The sequence below is a fragment of the Bubalus kerabau genome, chromosome 1 (genome assembly GCF_029407905.1).
Source record: "Bubalus kerabau isolate K-KA32 ecotype Philippines breed swamp buffalo chromosome 1, PCC_UOA_SB_1v2, whole genome shotgun sequence".
Lineage (NCBI taxonomy): Eukaryota > Metazoa > Chordata > Mammalia > Artiodactyla > Bovidae > Bubalus > Bubalus kerabau.
The window spans coordinates 107,523,923-107,542,928 of NC_073624.1; the positions used below are offsets into that span (position 1 = coordinate 107,523,923).

Sequence of the window (19,006 nt, forward strand, 5' to 3'; positions counted from 1 at the left end):
TCCATGGGGTTGCTAAGAGTCAGACATGACTGAGCGACTTCACTTTCACTTTTCACTCTCATGCATTGGAGAAGGAAATGGCAACCCACTCCAGTGTTCTTGCCTGGAGAATCCCAGGGACGGGTGGGCTGCCCTCTATGGGGTCACATAGAGTCGGTCACAACTGAAGCGACTTAGCAGCAGCAGCAGCATGGGCTTTATGTAGAGACCCAACTAGTCAATCCTAAAGGAAGTTAATCCTGAATATTCATTGGCATTACTAATGCTGAAACTGAAGCTCCAATAATTTGGCCACCTGACTCATTAGAAAAGACCCTGATGCTTGGAAAGATTGAAGGCAGGAGGAGAAGGCGACAACAGAGGATGAGATGGCTGGATGGCATCCTGACTCGATGGATGTGAGTTTGAGCAAGCTCTGCGAGGTGGTGACGGACAGGGAAGTCTGGCATGCTGCAGTCTATGGGGTTGCAAAGAGTCAGACATGACCGAGTGACTGAATTGAAGAGAACTGATGGACTTCCCAGGTGGCGCTAGTGGTAAAGGACCCTCCTGCCAATGTAGGAGATGTGGGTTCAATCCCTGGGTCAGGAAGATCCCCTGGAGTAGGAAATTGTAACCCACTCCAGTATTCCTGCCTGGAAAATTCCATGCACAGAGGAGCCTAGCAGGCTTTGGTCCATGGGGTTGCAAAGAGTTGGACATGACTGAGCATTCACACACACATGCTTAATAAAAACCCAAATAAATTGATTTTGGTTATCAGTGTCCCCTTGGTTAACCATTTGTTAAATGCAAACATTTCAGACAGGCAACAAACCAATATAAAAACTTCATGGCAGACTTATCTAGGCTTTTTGTTTGAGGCAAATTTATTAAGACAGTTTTATATTCACTTCTTTTATAGCAATTGTAATTCACTGTAAAATTCAAATATATTTCTGATATCTCCTAGACTAGGGACCGTGTCATATCTGTCTATGTACATACGCTGGTACCAAGCATGGTGCCCACCATATGTAAGCATTCAGTATTTGTTGGCTGGGAGTGAAAAATCAATTTGAATAGATGACTACAACTCTTCGGGATATCTTAAAGAAGAGTATAGATTTAATCTAAAGGAACTACTGTTATGACCTAAATAAGATGAAAAGGAAGTTAGATAAGTCTGGTTAGATAAGACTGGTTAGATAAGTCTTGCATTTGTATATAGGAAAGTAAAAGAAAGAAAGAACAACACAAAGCAGTGATACTTTGGTAATTTGATTATGTCATCTGAAGTTGTTAAGATTATTTGAAAATTAAGTGATGGCAATAAAAAAAAAACAGTAAAAATTATCAAAGGAAAGAAAAGTAACAATACCTTCCTAATTGGTATTTAGCTTTAATTCTTAGCTCCCCTAAACTATAATCTCTGTATTAGAAACAAATTTATCCATTTAAAACAATAATACATTTAACTCCTTTGCTCAAAACCAAGTAATAATTTTCTATCACATTTGAATAAAATTCAAAGTTCTTGAAATCATATCATGGGCTTTATGTGGACTGTTCCCTGATCATTTTTATGTTTCTTCCTGATCTCAGGTTATTCTCCACCACTAATCAGTACTGTGCTGTATTGTGCTTAGTTGCTCAGTCGTGTCCGACTTTGCGATCCCATGAGAGTAGCCTGCCAGGCTCCTCTGTCCATGGGGATTCTCCAAGCAAGAGTACAGGAGTGGGTTGCCATGCCCTCCTCAGGGGATCTTACAAACCCAGGGATCAAACCCAGGTCTCCCACATTACAAGCAGATTCTTTACCAGCTGAGCCACCAGGGAAGCCCATGAATACTGGAGTGGGTAGCCTATCCCTTCTCCAGGGGATCTTCCTGACCCAAGAATTGAACAGGGGTCTTCTGCATTGCAGGTGGATTCTTAACCAGCTGAGCTACCAAGGAAGCCCACTAATCAGTTCTACTTCTTGTGAATTTTGAGTTCCTTTAGTATACTAAAAAAATCCCTTCTTTTTTCATTTCCATACCACTTAGCCATGTATAGTATTATCTGATGGTTATCCCTTCACTTTATTTTCACATCTCTATCAAAATATTTCACCTTATGCAGGCCTTCTCTGATCGTAAAATCAGATTCCATGCTCTCTTAATTTTTCTTAGGAAAAATTTTATAACCATTTTCAATATGTAAAGAGGGAAACTAGAGTTAAAGAGTGAAATTTTATTATTTTAAAAGGGTTAATTAATTATACAATGATTTAACTGTTCTAAATGTGTATACCCTAATACATATCCTCAAACTATGAGGCCAAGTTTGACAGAACTAAAAACTTAACTTAGAGAAACCCACCCGTGTTCGATCCCTAGGTTGGGAAGACCCCCTGGAATAGGAAATGGCAAATCACTCCAGTATTCCTGCCTGGCAAGTCTCACAGACAGCGGAATCTAGTGGGCAACAGTCCATGGGGTAGCCAAGAGTAGGCTATGACTGAGCAGGAAACACACACAAACAATTATAATAAGAGATTTAGCATTCTTCTGTCAATAACTTTTAGAAAACTCTCCAAATCACTAAAAATAAAGATTTTTTAAAATAAAACTATCAAACGGAGTAACTGAGGTTTTAGTAGCCGTAACACCCGAAAAAATGCACTTTCAAGTGCACGTAGAACATTATCCCCAAAAGATTATGTGCTAAGATGAATTTTTAAGAAACAAATAACATCCATCTTACATCAAACTCTTCCATAAAACAGAAACATAGGAAACATTTCCTAATCAAATAGGCACAATGTTGACATCAAAATCTGAACAGAATTTTACTAGAAAGATTTACAGGCATAGCATCTTCTTGAATACAAAGGCAAAAATCCTAAAAAAAAATATTAGCAGAACAAATTTAGTGGTATATAAAATAATAATACTTTATAGCTAAGTCAATTTGTTCTAGGAATACATGGTTTAATGCTTGAAAATCAATGTCATAAGCCTGCAAAGTGATAAAAGCCAAATCACATCTAGAATCATCAACATCATCATCATCATATATTAACTTCTTGGAAAGGTAAGGAGATGCTAAGGAGGTTAACCCAATCAAATATAGAGTTTCTGAAAGAAACCTATATTAAACATCTGACTTTGTAGTGGAAGCTTTTACCCTGAGACCAGGAACTAGCAAAAGATGACTTCTAAAATCACCACTATTTAACATTGTACTGAAGGTACTAGTCAGGACAATAGAGCAAGAAAAATAAACAAGAGGCATACGAATTAGGAAAAAAAAAAAAAGAAGAAGAAGAAAACTGTTATTATGCTCAGGTGATATGATTGTGGGTACAGAATATTCAAAAGACTTGAGAGATAAGTAAGTGATTTCAGAAAGTGGCTGGATATAAGGTTGGTATACAAAAACAAAATAATATCAGAAAATGTCAAATAGCTGGGAGTAAATCTAATAAAAAATGTACAAGAACACAATGAAGAAAATACAGAGTATAGTGGACAGAGATTTTAAGTTAAATAAGGGATGTTATTCTATGTTCATGAATGTAAAAATGCAATATTCTAAAAAAATCACTTCTTCCAAATTGACTTATAGATTTATTACAATCTCAGAGAAACTTTGAACATTTATTGTGCAAATTGATAACATAGTACTAAAATCTGTACATAAATGAAATGGATCAAAAGTAGCAGAGTAGATCTTTCTTGAAGAAGAACAACAAAGTCGGAGCACTTGTAAGACTAGATAATGAAATTTACCATAAATTATGTAGTAATTAGAGTACTGATATAAGGATAAACTGTAACAGAATGCCAAGGAAAATTAGGAGAACCCATGCACAGCTTCCTGAATGTAAATAATGCTTCCACTGTAATCTCTTGTGAAAAGTATGGTCTATACAACAGATAGCTGTGGGTCAATGAGACAACCAAACGTGTATCTTTGGAGGAGAATTTGACCCCCTACTCACATTGCAGGCAAAATTTAATTCAAGATGCACCACGGATTTAAATGTTGAAAGTTAAGATAATAAAGTTTCTAGAATATCTTAATGAGCTGAGTAAGCAAAGATTTCTTATATGTCATGAAAACAAAAATCTTTTGTTTTTAATTTAAAATAGAAACATTCTGTTCATCAAAATAAACCACAAAGAGAGAAAAAAAGGGAAATCTCAGAATTTAGAGAATGTTTTTGCAAGAGAAAACAGAATAGTATTCAGATTATAAAAAGCACTCCCACAAGTCAATAAGAAAAAAGATGTACAACCAAACTTAAAAAGGCACACAAACACTTGATCATATCACAAAAGTAGATATCCAAATTGCCAATAAGCAAATGAACTGGTATTTAACATTATTAGTTATGAGATAAATGCAAATTAAAAGAACTAGATCAGATCAGATCGGATCAGTTGCTCAGTCATGTCCGACTCTTTGCGACCCCATGAATCGCAGCACACCAGGCCTCCCTGTCCATCACCAACTCTCGGAGTTCACTCAGACTCACGTCCATCAAGTCAGTGATGCCATCCAGCCATCTCATCCTCTGTCGTCCCCATCTCCTCTTGCCCCCAATCCCTCCCAGAATCAGAGTCTTTTCCAATGAGTCAACTCTTCGCATGAGGTGGCCAAAGTACTGGAGTTTCAGCTTTAGCATCATTCCTTCCAAAGAAATCCCAGGGCTGATCTCCTTCAGAATGGACTGGTTGGATCTCCTTGCAGTCCAAGGGACTCTCAAAGAGTCTTCTCCAACACCACAGTTCAAAAGCATCAATTCTTCGGTGCTCAGCCTTCTTCACAGTCCAACTCTCACATCCATACATGACCACAGGAAAAACCATAGCCTTGACTAGATAAACCTTTGTTGGCAAAGTAATGTCTCTGCTTTTGAACATGCTATCTAGGTTGGTCATAACTTTCCTTCCTAGGAGTAAGCGTCTTTTAATTTCACGGCTGCAGTCACCATCTGCAGGGATTTTGGAGAAAAATAAAGTCTTAACACTGTTTTCACTGTTTCCCCATCTATTTCCCATGAAGTGATGGGACCGGATGCCATGATTTTCGTTTTCTGAATGTTGAGCTTTAAGCCAACTTTTTCACTCTCCACTTTCACTTTCATCAAGAGGCTTTTTAGTTCCTCTTCACTTTCTGCCATAAGGGTGGTGTCATCTGCATATCTGAGGTTATTGATATTTCTCCCAGCAATCTTGATTCCAGCTTGTGTTTCTTCCAGTCCATGAACAGTATGAAAAGGCAAAAGAACTAGATACCACTATAAACCTACTGGATTGGTAGAAAATGACATGAAAATACCAAGTTTTGGTGAGGATAAAGCTCCTCTGAAATTCTCATATTCTGCTGATAGGACTGTAAATTGATACAATCACCTTAAGATGCTGTTAGACACTAGCTACTAAACAGAGGTTAACGATATGACTCAGAAATTCAGTTCTCAAAAGAAAGGTGAATATGCACATCAAAAAGCATGTACAAGAATGTTCTTAGTGTCTTTAGTCATAATAGGCAACACTAGAGATAACTCATAACAAATAATCCATCAACAGTATACAGACTTTTAAAAATTGGTATATTCAATAATAGATTAAAAGTAGTATATTCTATATTCAAAAGAATGATATATATGCAACTATATTCATCCACATAGGTGAATTTCACAGACATAATATTATGTGAAAAAAGAGTAAATACTGGATGATTCTACTTCTTGGAAGCCCAGAAATAGGCAAAACTCATCTATGATGATGGGGGTATGAATACTATAGAAGCACAAGGAAGTCTTCTGGGTATAGCCATACGTTCTCTACCTTAATCTGAGTGGTAAATATGTGAGTTTGACTCTCTAGAAATAGAGGAAACAGAATGAGTGCGACTAAGGATGTAAAAGGTAAGTGCTCTGTATGGTAAGAGGGAGCTCAATGTGATTAGAGTATGTGGACACCATGGATGGGAAGTGGTAAATACGTCTGCAGAGTTTGCTGCCTGATTATTGAACCCTTGAAAAACAATTTAAGGAGGTTGTTCTCATTTTGCTAGGCAATAAAGAACTATTAGTTGTTGAACAGAGCATAAATAAGCTCAGTTATATTTAATGAAGAATAATTGATAAACCATTGCATAAATCAGGTTGAAGAATATACAAGAATTCTTGTAAATATTCTATAATCACATTTACACACTATACAAGCTTGTATCCTAAATGAAGATGTTAAAATATTAGAAGCATAATTTTCAAGTGCTATTAAAAAAAAATCCATAACAGTGTTAATAGGATGAAAACCTTAGAAACTGGTTTAGCTCCAAAAGACCAATATTTTAAGACCAATATCCTTATGTTGTAGTTAGCACTTACTTCATCAAATGTAAAATCTTCTACATCTATTTCTTCATATTCTTCTTCAGATTCTTCATTCTTAATAGCCTCTAGAGCTGTTGTCAGTTTCTTTCGCAAAAGAAAGCCCTTCCAAACTGCCTAAACAAAAATTTAAAGCATGTTATACAGGGTTATAGATCAAACTCCAAACCAGATTCTCTGTGTTATCCCATTAGGAAGATAAAACATCTTAGACCTTAGTTTAATGGCTCGATAATCTGTTTTTTGAACTTTATGTGACATTTAAAACTGCAAGATAAATTAAATGACTGCTTGTGTCTAAAGTTCTGAATCTCAGGGGACTTTCCTCATAGTAAGCAGAAAAGAATCTTTAAAACTCCCTCAACTGCACATGTAGGTCAACCAATCAATTATCTGACAATCCCTCCAGGACCCATTCTAAATTAAGAAGAAAGAAATACAGAGGAAAACCAATTCTGTTAATTTTCAAATGATTATGTATAAAATAAACTAACATGCATTAAAGAAAACTTCAACATTTATAAATGGCCCTATTAGAGACTTGGTATCCTGGCCCATAGCAATTAACTAATTTCATCTTTAAATAAACCAAGCACATGATAAAACATTAAGAATGTTAGGTAGAATTTAAAACATTAAGATTCCTCAATAATCATGGAGGAATCTTGGAGCTTTCCTAAATTTAACTCCAAGAACACTAGAGCTTTTAAAAAATTAATGTCTTTATACACTGATAGGGATAAGCTCCAGGATATATAGTAAATGTAAAACATAGGTAGAAATAAGTGTGTATTGCATACCTTCATTTATCTCTGAAAACCGATATAAATATATAATAAACTCATATATTATATAAATTTATATATTTAAATATATGTCATTGCTAATATCTACAAGGTGAAAGCATAAAGTATAAAATTAATTTCAAAATTTATTATCTATAGATATAGAAAACAGAGGGGAAGATATAGCAATAGAAGCCAGATGTCTCTGAATATACACTTTGCTTAGATTTGAATTCCAATTTCAAAATTCCAAATTTGAATTTGGAATTGAGCACATGCTTAAGAAAATTGTAACAAATAAATATTAAATAAAAGAAACTCCTGAAAAAATATATAAAGAGATTTTATGCTATGGGCATAACCACACAGAAGTTATTTAAAGTGACTCTGAAATAGATTTATTTAGCTATACTCTTAGTGAAATGCAATCAAAAGGTAAATTTAATTACAAAAGTTACCTTAAATATATTTTAGTAATCGTATTGTTAGCAATAATACTGGTATTGTTATTCTGCAAAATATATACATTGAGAAGAGGAATATACAAACAGATAATTGCCAGAACATTTATGACAACAGAAATAACACGCAGTCTCTGCGACAACCAGCCTAGTAGGCCAAATCTCCGCAAGTTAGCCAAGAATGGTTAAGACTTGGTCAATGACTGCCCGCTTCTCTATTTTTGTTCCTATTTCTATCTCAGGACCAAGTGGACCAATAAGAGATAGCCAAACATACTTCCCCAACCAATCATATAAGATGCCCCATTTCTAGTTGGCCAAGGGTGTATGCATGTGTGCGTGTATCTTTGTGTGTTTGTATACACACATGCACTTACCTAGTGGAAACAAGGACTGCATAATCGAGAAAAAAAACAGACTATGGCAAGGGAGTCAGCCATCATTAGTTGCCTCTGGCAAAGACTCAAAGGTAAGGAAGGGTGTGGGATAAATGTATATACATTTATACACAGTGATGAATACATGATTGTCACATACTAGGCTCTTGTTAAATATTATTTTCCCAATTTCTTTGTCCCCTTGTTTATAAAAATTCTATTTACTTAGTTTATCAAATAAGAAAAGTGTGATATTATACATCACATAAAGTTTAAAATGTATAATTAACTAAATTTTTATTATTTTGCCTCTAAAGATGAATTTTGGTATAGAAATAATATTCCAATACTTTTTAACTTGCTATGAATAAATTGTAACCTCTCTGCTGCTGCTGCGGCTAAGTCGCTTCAGTCGTGTCTTATTCTGTGTGACCCCATAGACGGCAGCCCACTAGCCCCACTCTCCCTGGATTCTCCAGGCAAGAACACGGGAGTGGGTTGCCATTTCCTTCTCCAATGCATGAAAGTGAAAAGTGAAAGTGAAGTCGTTCAGTCGTGTTCGACTCTTCGCAACCCTGTGGACTGCAGCCTTCCAGGCTCCTCTGTCCATGGGATTTTCCAAGAAAGAGTACTGGAGTGGGGTGCCATTGCCCTCTCAAGAGAGTTCAAAACTCTTGTGTGTGGAAAAGATCTCAATATGAATCAGGAACTTGAACAGTATTGAATGGTAGAAACAGAAGAGAGGATATCTTTGTGTGATGAGAAGCATGCTTAAAAGTATTGCCTAAGAAAGTTGACTTCCTCGTTTTAGTTTGCCCATATGGAGAGAACCATCAGCTCTCTGCCCTCGTTTTTAGTCTCATGCAACTGGGTTGTTATTACAGACCAGGGTATGTCATGTACCGTGGGTGACTGACATAGGGAATCTAGTTACCTTAGGGGAAAACAAACTATTTTTCTTTTCTCCCACTTGTTTAAGTCTGTTTGGGCTGCAGTAAGCAAAGTACCATAGACTTGGTGACTTACACAACAAATGTTTATTTTTTCTAATTCTAGAGGAGGCTAGGAGTCTAAGGCACTGACAAATTTATTGTCTGGTGAGACCAAGTTTCTTAGTTCACAGATGGCTCTATTTTCACTGTGTCCTCACATGTTAGTAGGTACTAGAGAGCTCTCTGGGCTCTCTTCTATAAGGGCACTAATCCCACTCATGGGAGCCCAACCATCACAACATATTCACCTCCAAAAGACCCCATCTCCAAATATCAACACAATGGAGATAAAGTTTCAACTTAGGAATATCGTGGAGAACATAAATATTCAGTCAACAGAACCCTTCATTTGGGGATTTTTTAAAAACTCCTCTTTTATGATTCTTTTATCTGGCATTTATGCTCTCTTGCTTGCTAGCTACCTTTCAAAATGCTTTGCCTCAACATGGCAAATGGGCCTGTGATTTCTTCCTGTTAGGGAGGTATCCCAGTAGGGAGGTACCCTTCATATCCCTTCTTCCCTGATCTTGTGCTAACAAAGTAAAGAGCATTAGGGAAACATGTTTTCTTTCCCTGGATTCTCTCTCTCTCTCTCTTTTTTTTTTTTTTTGGTTACATCATCTTTTCTTCAGTTACCTCTCCTCAACATCCCCTTTTCCCTTATACTATTAAGATACCAAGATTAGGTGCAGTTCTGGGGAAAAGAGAGTATAAGGGGAATTCTTTAATACAGACCTTCAATGACAAGAGTGGAAGGACTGATTCATCATGTCTCACAGTGGATCCAGCCTAACTTCTCAGGGATAGGACTTCTGCAGAGCCCTAAACTGTATTTTTCTGGTGTGACACATAGAAATACCGCCCTCCTGCATCAGTGGAGGGTCAGAAATTCAAGTCCCAGCCATGGGAAATAAAGGTAATATAAATGCATAATCAGTGTTCAGATTCTTCTTCTAACTTATTTATTCATGTCAAGCTTTCCACTTTTTTCCCATAGTCATTCATAATCTTTCTTTCTCACACATTCAAATCAATTCCCTGGCCACAGTCCTGTCTATATTAGATACACCTGACATCTTTTTCTTCTCTATGAGTGACAGTTGCTCAGTCGTGTCCAGCTCTTTGAAACCCCATGGAGCCCACCAGACTTCTGTCCAAGAGATTCTCTAGGCAAGAATACTGGAGTGGGTAGCCATTCCCTTCTCCTGGGGATCTTTTTGACCCAGGGATCTAACCTGGGTCTCCTTCATTGCAGGCAGACTCTTTACAGTCTGAGCTACAGAAAAAAGGGACCTTACTAAAAAGTGCAAGGGAAGCTAGAATACCTAGGCTGTCTGTATGCTAGGAAGAAGAGGAGGACTTGGGTTCTTGTGAGCAGTCTCCACCATATCTTTCATGAATCTTCATTTTGCACCTTCTAAAGCCCAGGCTCTTTCTACTATATCACATTCTGCAAATTCATATTTTTAAGATGAATTGTTTAAGAAACTAGATGATTGTACTGAGGAGACAATAAAATGAAGTTGAGTTGACTTCAGTGGTTTTAAGTACCATGATATAAATCAGGAGAGATTTATTCTAAGTTGCAAAGAAAGACTGAATTATGCCTACTTCTGTTACAGACACAAACTTAACAGAAGGACATTCAACAGATGTAGTCACTGAGCTAGACTGTTTCATTAAATAATGAACTTTATTGAATAGAATGAAGCAAACATTCACCATCAATGTTGAAAAATGTATTGCTCATCCACTGATGAGAGGAGGAAGTTTGAACTGCATGACATTTTCATTCCTCATGCAACAGAACAATATTCTGAGACCATAACTGAGGTTCATTTCTTTCCCTCAGAGTTTCCTCGAATCCATTGCACTTCCTCCTCTCCCAAGCCATTTAGGCATCAGCAACAGCTTTGTCTATACATTGCCCTGAGGAATGCAGCCCAGAAAAATTAAGTCAACTAAAATACTAAATGTATTCATTAGTACTATAGCAAAGACAATTCAAAAACTATGCCTTTAATAATGAAAACCAGCAACTTAGTTATAAGGCAATTTTTTTTTCAGTTGCTTATGCCAATACCTTGTAGGCATCTCTAACTCCTTCCTGTCTTTCAAAATCACATCCCCATATACTAATATCACTAGGTCTACCTTCAAAGTATATATATATATATATATATATATATATATATATATATCCTCAATATAAATCAACATATATTCTGGAATGAGACTTTCTCACCACTTCTGCACTGCTCTGGTCCATGCCACCATTATCTACTATTTGGATTACTGCAATAGCTGCCTGATTTCCCTGCTTCTACTATAGCCTTCCTAGAGTATTATCACAACCTACGTAACTTTGGTCACGTGAGTCCTCTGGTCAGATTCCTTTAATATCTTCCCATGTCATTCAGAGTAAAAGCCAAAGTCTTTACAATGATTTACGATTTATAAGTCCTACTCTTCTCCCTTCACCCCTCTGCCATCACAGTGCTTCCTCCTGCTCTATGAACACTGTGAGTACGCTCCCAGAACAATGTCTTGGAATCCGATGTTTCTCTGCCTGAAATATTCTTCCGCTACATACCTAATGGTTTATCTCTTGCTGCACTGTCACCTTTTCTGGTCTTCCACATCTATTCTGTCTAAAATGATTAATTTTCCTTAGAAACTCCTATCCTGCTTCCCTGATTTATTTTCCCCTTAGTACTTATCACTGTCTAATACACTTATTTATCTGCACATCCCAGCAGGATATAAGCTAGTAAAATTTTTGTGCCAAGTAATATTTAACTAAATGAGTAAATAAAGGGAAACATTACATTTTTTAGTTATTAGCATTCAATTGAGGTGCAGCACCATAAATTTCCAGATTTTATTTTATATATTTAATTTGTTGTTCTTTTCCACCAGGACACAAACTCTAAGAGGGAAAAGATCTTGTATGCTTTGTTCCTAGTTGTATTTCTTAAACCTAAAACAATGCTTGACAACAGGATGTTCTAAAAATTATTTGATGAGTGAATAAATAAAGGATGAATGTGATCAGATTGAACTTCATTTTGAAATCTAGTCTTGGTGAGGTTCTGAATTTTTAAGTTAAATGAGTGTTTAAAAGACATTATCAATTAAGATGGGCTTCCCAGGTGGCTCAGTGGTAAAGAATCCACCTACCAATGTAAGACACGCCAGAGATGCAGATTCCATCCCTGGGTTGGGAAGATCCCCTGGAGGAGGAAATGGCACCCCACTCCAGTATTGTTGCTTGGAGAATCCCATGGATAGAGGAGCCTGGTGGACTACAGTCTATGGGGTCCTAAAGAGTCAGACATGACTTAGTGACTGAGCACACACACAACAATTATTTTAGTAGATTTTTACATGCTTCTGTTGTTCCTTGAACAGTTCTAACTGTTGCTTCCTGACCTGCACACAGATTTCTCAAGAGGCAGGTCAGGTGATCTGGTATTCCTATCTTTTTCAGAATTTTCCACAGTTTAATGTGATCCACAAAGTCAAAGGCTTTGGCATAGTCAATAAAGCAGAAATTTATGTTTTTCTGGAACTCTCATGCTTTCTTGATGATCCAAAGGATGTTGGCAATTTGATCTCAGGTTCCTTTGCCTTTTCTAAAAGCAGGTTGAACAACATCTGGAAGTTCATGGTTCACGTGTTGCTGAAGCCTGGCTTGGAGAATTTTGAGCATTACTTTACTAGCGTGTGAGATGAGTGCAATTGTGCAGTAGTTTGAGCATTCTTTGGCATTGCCTTTCTTTGGGATTGGAATGAAAACTGACCTTTCCAGGCCTGTGGCCACTGCTGAGTTTTCCAAATTTTCTGGCATATTGAGTGCAGCACTTTCACAGCATCATCTTTCAGGATTTGAAATAGCTCAACTGGAATTCCATCCAATCCACTAACTTTGTTCATAGTGATGTTTCCTAAGGCCCACTTGACTTCACATTCCAGGATGTCTGGCTCTAGGTGAGTGATCACGCCATTGTGATTATCTGGATCATGACAATCTTTTTTATACAGATCTTCTGTGTATTCAGGCCACCTCTTCTTAATAATTTCTGCTTCTGTTAGGGCCATACCATTTCTGTCCTTTATTGAGCTCATCTCTGCATGGAATGTTCCCTTGGTATCTCTAATTTTCTTGAAGAGATCTTTAGACTTTCCCACTCTATTGTTTTCCTCTATTTCTTTGCACTGATTGCTGAGGAAGGCTTTCTTATCTCTCCTCATTATTCTTTGGAACTTTGCATTCAAATGGGTATACCTTTGCTTTTCTCCTTTGCTTTTCACTTCTCTTCTTTTCACAGCTATTTGTAAGGCCTCCTCAGACAGCCATTTTCATTTTTTCATTTCTTTCCCATGGGGATGGTCTTGATCCCTGTCTCCTGTCAGTGTCACGAACCTCTGTCCATAGTTCCTCAGGCACTCTATGTATCAGATTTAGGCCCTTAAATCTATTTTTCAATTCCACTGTATAATCATAAGGGACTTGATTTAGGTCATACCTGAATGGTCTAGTGGTTTTCCCCACTTTCTTCAACTTAAGTCTAAATTTGGCAATAAGGACTTCCTGATCTGAGCCACAGTCAGCTCCCGGTCTTGTTTTTGCTGCCTGTAAGAGCTTCTCCATCTTTGACTGCAAAGAATATAATCAATCTGATTTTGGTGTTGACCATCTGGTGATGTCTCTGTGTACAGTCTTCTCCTGTGTTGTTGGAAGAGGGTGTTTGCTATGATCTGTACATTCTCTTGGCAGAACTCTATTGGCCTTTGCCCTGCTTCATTCTGTACTCCAAGGCCAAATTTGCCTGTTCCTCCATGTGTTTCTTGACTTCCTACTGTTGCATTCCAGTCCCCTATAATGAAAAGGACATCTTTTTTGGGTGTTAATTCTAGAAGGTCTTGTAGGTCTTCATAGAAACGTTCAATTTCAGCTTCTTCAGCATTACTGGTCAGGGCATAGATTTGGATTACCATGATATTGAATGGTTTGCTTGGAGATGAACAGAGATCATTCTGTCATTTTTGAGACTGCATCCAACTGGACATGGAACAACAAACTGGTTCCAAATAGGAAAAGGAGTACATCAGGGCTGTATACTATCACCGTGCTTATTTAACTTATATGCAGAGTACATCATTGGAAATGCTGGGCTGGATGAAGCACAAGCTGGATCAAGATTGCTGGGAGAAATATCAATCACCTCGGATATGCAGATGACACCACCCTTATGGCAGAAAGTGAAGAAGAACTAAGGAGCCTCTTGATGAAGGTGAAAGAGGAGAGTGAAAAAGGTGGCCTAAAGCTCAATGTTCAGAAAACAAAGATCATAGCATCCAGTCCCATCACTCCATGGAAAATAGACGGGGGAAACAGCAGAAACAATGAGACACTGTTTTTTGCGGGGGGAGGGGGGGCACGGGGCATTCCAAAATCACTGCAGATGGTAATTGCAGCCATGAAATAAAGAGAAGAAAACTTTTCTTCCTACTCCTTGGAAGAAAAGTTATGACCAAACTAGACAGCATATTAAAAAGCAGAGACATTACTTTGCCAACAAAGGTCCATCTAGTCAAGGCTATGGTTTTTCCAGTAGTCATGTATGGATGTGAGAGTTGGACTATAAAGAAAGCCGAGCAGTGAAGAATTGATGCTTTTGAACTGTGGTGTTGGAGAAGACTCTTGAGATCCCTTGAACTGCAAGGAGATCCATCCAGTCCATCCTAAAGGAAATCAGTCCTTAATAGTCATTTGAAGGATTCATCTTGAAGCTGAAACTCCAATACTTTAGCCACTGATGTGAAGAGCTGACTCACTGGAAAAGACTCTGATGCTGGGAAAGATTGAAGGTGGGAGGAGAAGGGGACGACAGAGGATGAGATGGCTGGATGGCATCACCAACTCAATGGACATGAGTTTGGTTAAACGCCGGGAGTTGGTGATGGACAGGGAGGCCTGGTGTGCTGCAGTCCATGGAGTCTCAAAGAGTCAGACACGACTGAACAAACGAACTGAACTGAAACATGCTTCTAGAAATAGCTCTAGATGAGGCCAAGAGAGACTGTTTCGACTAATCAAATGTTAGCATATGTGACAAATGCCACATCGGAGCATAAGTTTTAATATGATTGTGTGGTTCAGCTTGACCATAAGAATTTACAAATTACAGACTTACTCCTTCAGCCTAGATACCAAGTAGAAGCACAGTCAACCTGCAGGCACCTGCAGCATACATGTCACACGAGTAGGAAATAAATCAAGGTATTTGTAAATTGCTATGATTCAGGGATTGCCTGTTATACAGAATAACCCAGTGAAAGAAAACTAACACATCTCTCAAGCTTAACTGTTTTCCCCAAAGACTAAAACTAACCTGAATAAGAATAGCAGCCTTCTCCTTCTGTTCTTGGATATTCATGGTATTTTTAATTTTTTCTTTCTTTAAAATAGTTTGGTTTTCCATGCAAGAATTTGGCTCAGATGTCAGGGGTCCCATTGTAGCAGGGTGTAGCTTTGCAGAGAAATGAATCTGCCTGCGCACAATATAACCACGCCAGTATGCCTGGATTACCATAGCTGCCATACTATTAAGAGAAGAAAAAATTATTTTTAGTATCCATAATATACAGCTGCAGATAAGAGATTTTCATAAGCTATATTTATTTGTAAATTAGACTATATAAAGTATTATTTTAAAATAAGACCTGCTGTTTTATTTAACTGTAGTCATAGAAGTAAAAATAATATGGACACCTTCAAATCTGAAGGAGAGAAATGGGCCAGTAACTTAGTGATATGAGTCCTAGGGATTTTTGTTTCTTTTAAGGAGGATGATATTACCAAGACTTTGTATGATAGTGGGAATTTGAGCCAGTAGTAAGGGGGAAAAAGTGAGGATGCAAAGAGGGGGGACAAAGGTAGGAGTCAGTGTTGAGTTGGCAAGAGAGGATGGGATCTTGTTCACAGTGGGGAGATTAGGTTTTGAGAGGAAGAAGGGCCCTCCTTCATTTTCAGATAAGGACTCATCAGGTCTTTGTGAGGTTCATTTTCCTCCCTGCCTATGGACAAATATATAAATCATTCTCTTACAAGCCCAGTAGTAAATTCTAACATCTTTCCAGTCTACGTCTATTGGCTATTATCTGGCATTCCATCAATCAACACTGTGTTTTTCCCATATCCCCATAAGCTGCCCAGCAACAATAGCAAAAATTTAATAGCAATGTAGGTTGACTGTAATTGGGTTCTCAGTTTGCTTAATCATTTAATGCTTCATCATTGGATATGCTTTTTCCCACACAGATTACTGCAGAAATATTATCATGGTACATGGTATAGTCAAAGTGCTAACTATTATCTTAATTGCTTTTCAGACTCTTGAGTTCAGTTTTAAAAGACATATAAAGGAGAAGTGACTGATGCACATTCGCTTTCTCAGGCTCCCTTGAAAAAGTTTTCAATAATTTTATAATTGCAGAGCCCAAATAAATTTTTTCATTTCAAACAAAGTGAGTTTAAGGCAAAGTGGAATTAAGCAATAAACTGCCAGAAATGATGGCTTCTGAGGTGATGCTTGTGGTAAAGAATCCACCTGCTGATGCAGGAAACTTAAGAAATGTGGATTTGATCCCTGGGTCAGGAAGATGCACTGGAGGAAGACATGGCAACCCACTCCATTACTCTTGCCTGAAGAATCCCCATGGACAGAGGAGCCTGGTGGGCTACGGTCCATAGGGTCATAAAGAGTCAGGAACGAATGAAGCAACTCAACATACATGAAATATGGAATGAGGTAATCATTTTCTGTTGTTATGAATATTGTTATCAGCATCACCACCATTTTATGTAAAGCCTGTGGAAGTCTTCAATCTATTTTGCTATGAATTTAAATTAGTGGATAAAACTTTCTGCCTTAAGATAAACTACTCGTACTCATTATACGAAGAAAAACCATGTTTCAACAAAATGTTTCCTCCTACTAGGGTAAATGGTGCTCTTGCATACTCAGTCATGCCTGACTCTTCGTGATCCCATGGATGATAGCCTGCCAGCCTCTGCTGTCCATGGAGTTTTCCAGGCAAAAATACCAGGGTAAATAGAACTTAGTAAATTTTGCTATGGAATTAATTCACATTTGATCATTCAGCCATTAATTCATTCCTTCATCTTTTGGACAAAAAATGAGTTAACAAATTTGAAAAAGAGTAGATATATGTATGTGTATAACTGAATCACTTTGCTGTACACCTGAACTAACACAACGCTGTTAATTAAATATGCTCCAACATAAAACAATTTTAAAAAAGATTAAAAAATGAGTTTAGGACTTTTAAGGCACAATAATACCAATCCATATTGGGGTGATAAAGAAAATCTGAAAACATATTTGCAATGTATAACTGCTAAAGAATGAAAAGTTGTTTAAAACAAAAGGTTGAAAGATTAGTAAGAAAATACATTTAACCTGAGACAGTGCCTTATATTTCTCTACAGATACATGCAAGTTTCACAGACTATAATCCTGAGTTTCTTATAAAGCTGACCAGTCATTTAGCACTTGAATTCCTCAGCCCACTATCTTTAAAATTTCCCAAGGAAGAAAATAAAAAGGTATGTGAGGAATATTTTCCTCAGTAACACTAACACTATGCTATGCTGAGTCACTTCAGTCGCGTCCGACTCTGTGTGACCCCATAGACGGCAGCCCACCAGGCTCCCCCGTCCCTGGGATTCTCCAGGCAAGAAAGAACGCTGGAGTGGGTTGCCATTTCCTTCTCCAATGCATGAAAGTGAAAAGTGAAAGGGAAGTCACTCAGTCATGTCCGACCCTCAGCGACCCCATGGACTGCAGCCCACCAGGCTCTTCCGTCCATGGGATTTTCCAGGCAAGAGCACTGGAGTGGGGTGCCATTGCCTTCTCCGAACACTAACACTGGGACTGCTTTTCACCACACAGAAAGCAGGAAAAGGTAAAGAAGCTGACTTAGGGCTTCCTGAATGTTATTAGGTGCTCTCTGTGTTGGGAAAAGCAGTTCATATTATTACTATCATCAGCATCATATTTTTTTTTAGTAAAAAACAATGATGCTAACAATGCCCTAAGCACAGGAACATATGAAAATTATGCTTAGGAAAAAACAGCACAACTGACGATGAATCTCCTTGAAACACTGAATGGTTCAGTGTTTCAAGGTTCAGCAAGTGGGCATACATTTTCTTTTCCCTTTATTCTTTGGGTCTTTGGTTTGTCTATATTTTCAGTTCCTCATCCTTTCTTATTATTATTTGGCAATTTTATTTACCATGAATAAACAGCTCAATGTTGTTTATCTGAAATTTTAATGGACAATGTCTGGAGTGTTTAGAGCTAACAGGATTCAAACAAGTAATGTCTAGGGTACCCTGGCTAAAACTACCCCAAAACATACCAATATATTTGGCATGCTGAATATTTTAGTGAAAGTGAAAGTCGCTCAGTCATTTTCCGACCCTTTGTGACCCCATGGACTACACAGTCCATAGCATTCTCCAGGCCAGAATACTGGAGTGGGTAGCCTTTCCCTTCTCCAGGGAATCTTCCCAGTCCAGGGATCAAATCCAGGTCTCCGGCAGAGCAGGTGGATTCTTTACCAGCTAAGCCACAAGGAAGCCCAAGAATACTGGAGTGGGTAGCCTATCCCTTCTCCAGTGGATCTTCCTGACACAGGAATTGAACTGGGGTCTCCTGCATTGTATGTGGATTCTTTACCAACTGAGCTACCAGGGACTATTTTAAGCTCAAGGGATTTGAGAAAAGGCCTGTGCAGGAAGGATTTTCTGACCTTCCCTGGAAGCATGTCCTAAGACCCTCATATGAGAGGTCTTTACAGTATTTTAAGAATAATGAGATTGCTTTATTTCTTATTAAAAGTTCTTTTTAATTATTTAGAGATTAGAAGGCAGAAAAAATAATTTCACAGTTACTCATCTTAAATTAAATAATACTAGTTGATTAAA

The 19,006-nt window shown here is 37.8% G+C and overlaps 1 protein-coding gene across 5 annotated transcripts in view; it reads right to left on the reverse strand.

Annotated features, from left to right (window-relative positions):
* The window catches only part of LRRIQ1 (leucine rich repeats and IQ motif containing 1), a 141,469-nt gene that overhangs the window by 21,074 nt on the left and 101,389 nt on the right, over positions 1-19,006 (reverse strand). For all 5 annotated transcript variants that reach the window (XM_055586460.1, XM_055586451.1, XM_055586425.1 and 2 more), the window contains 2 exons: positions 15,384-15,594; positions 6,368-6,487 (listed from right to left, as the gene is read on the reverse strand). In XM_055586460.1, coding sequence (XP_055442435.1) covers positions 6,368-6,487; positions 15,384-15,594 — 331 coding nt within the window. The remainder of the gene's footprint in view (positions 1-6,367; positions 6,488-15,383; positions 15,595-19,006) is intronic.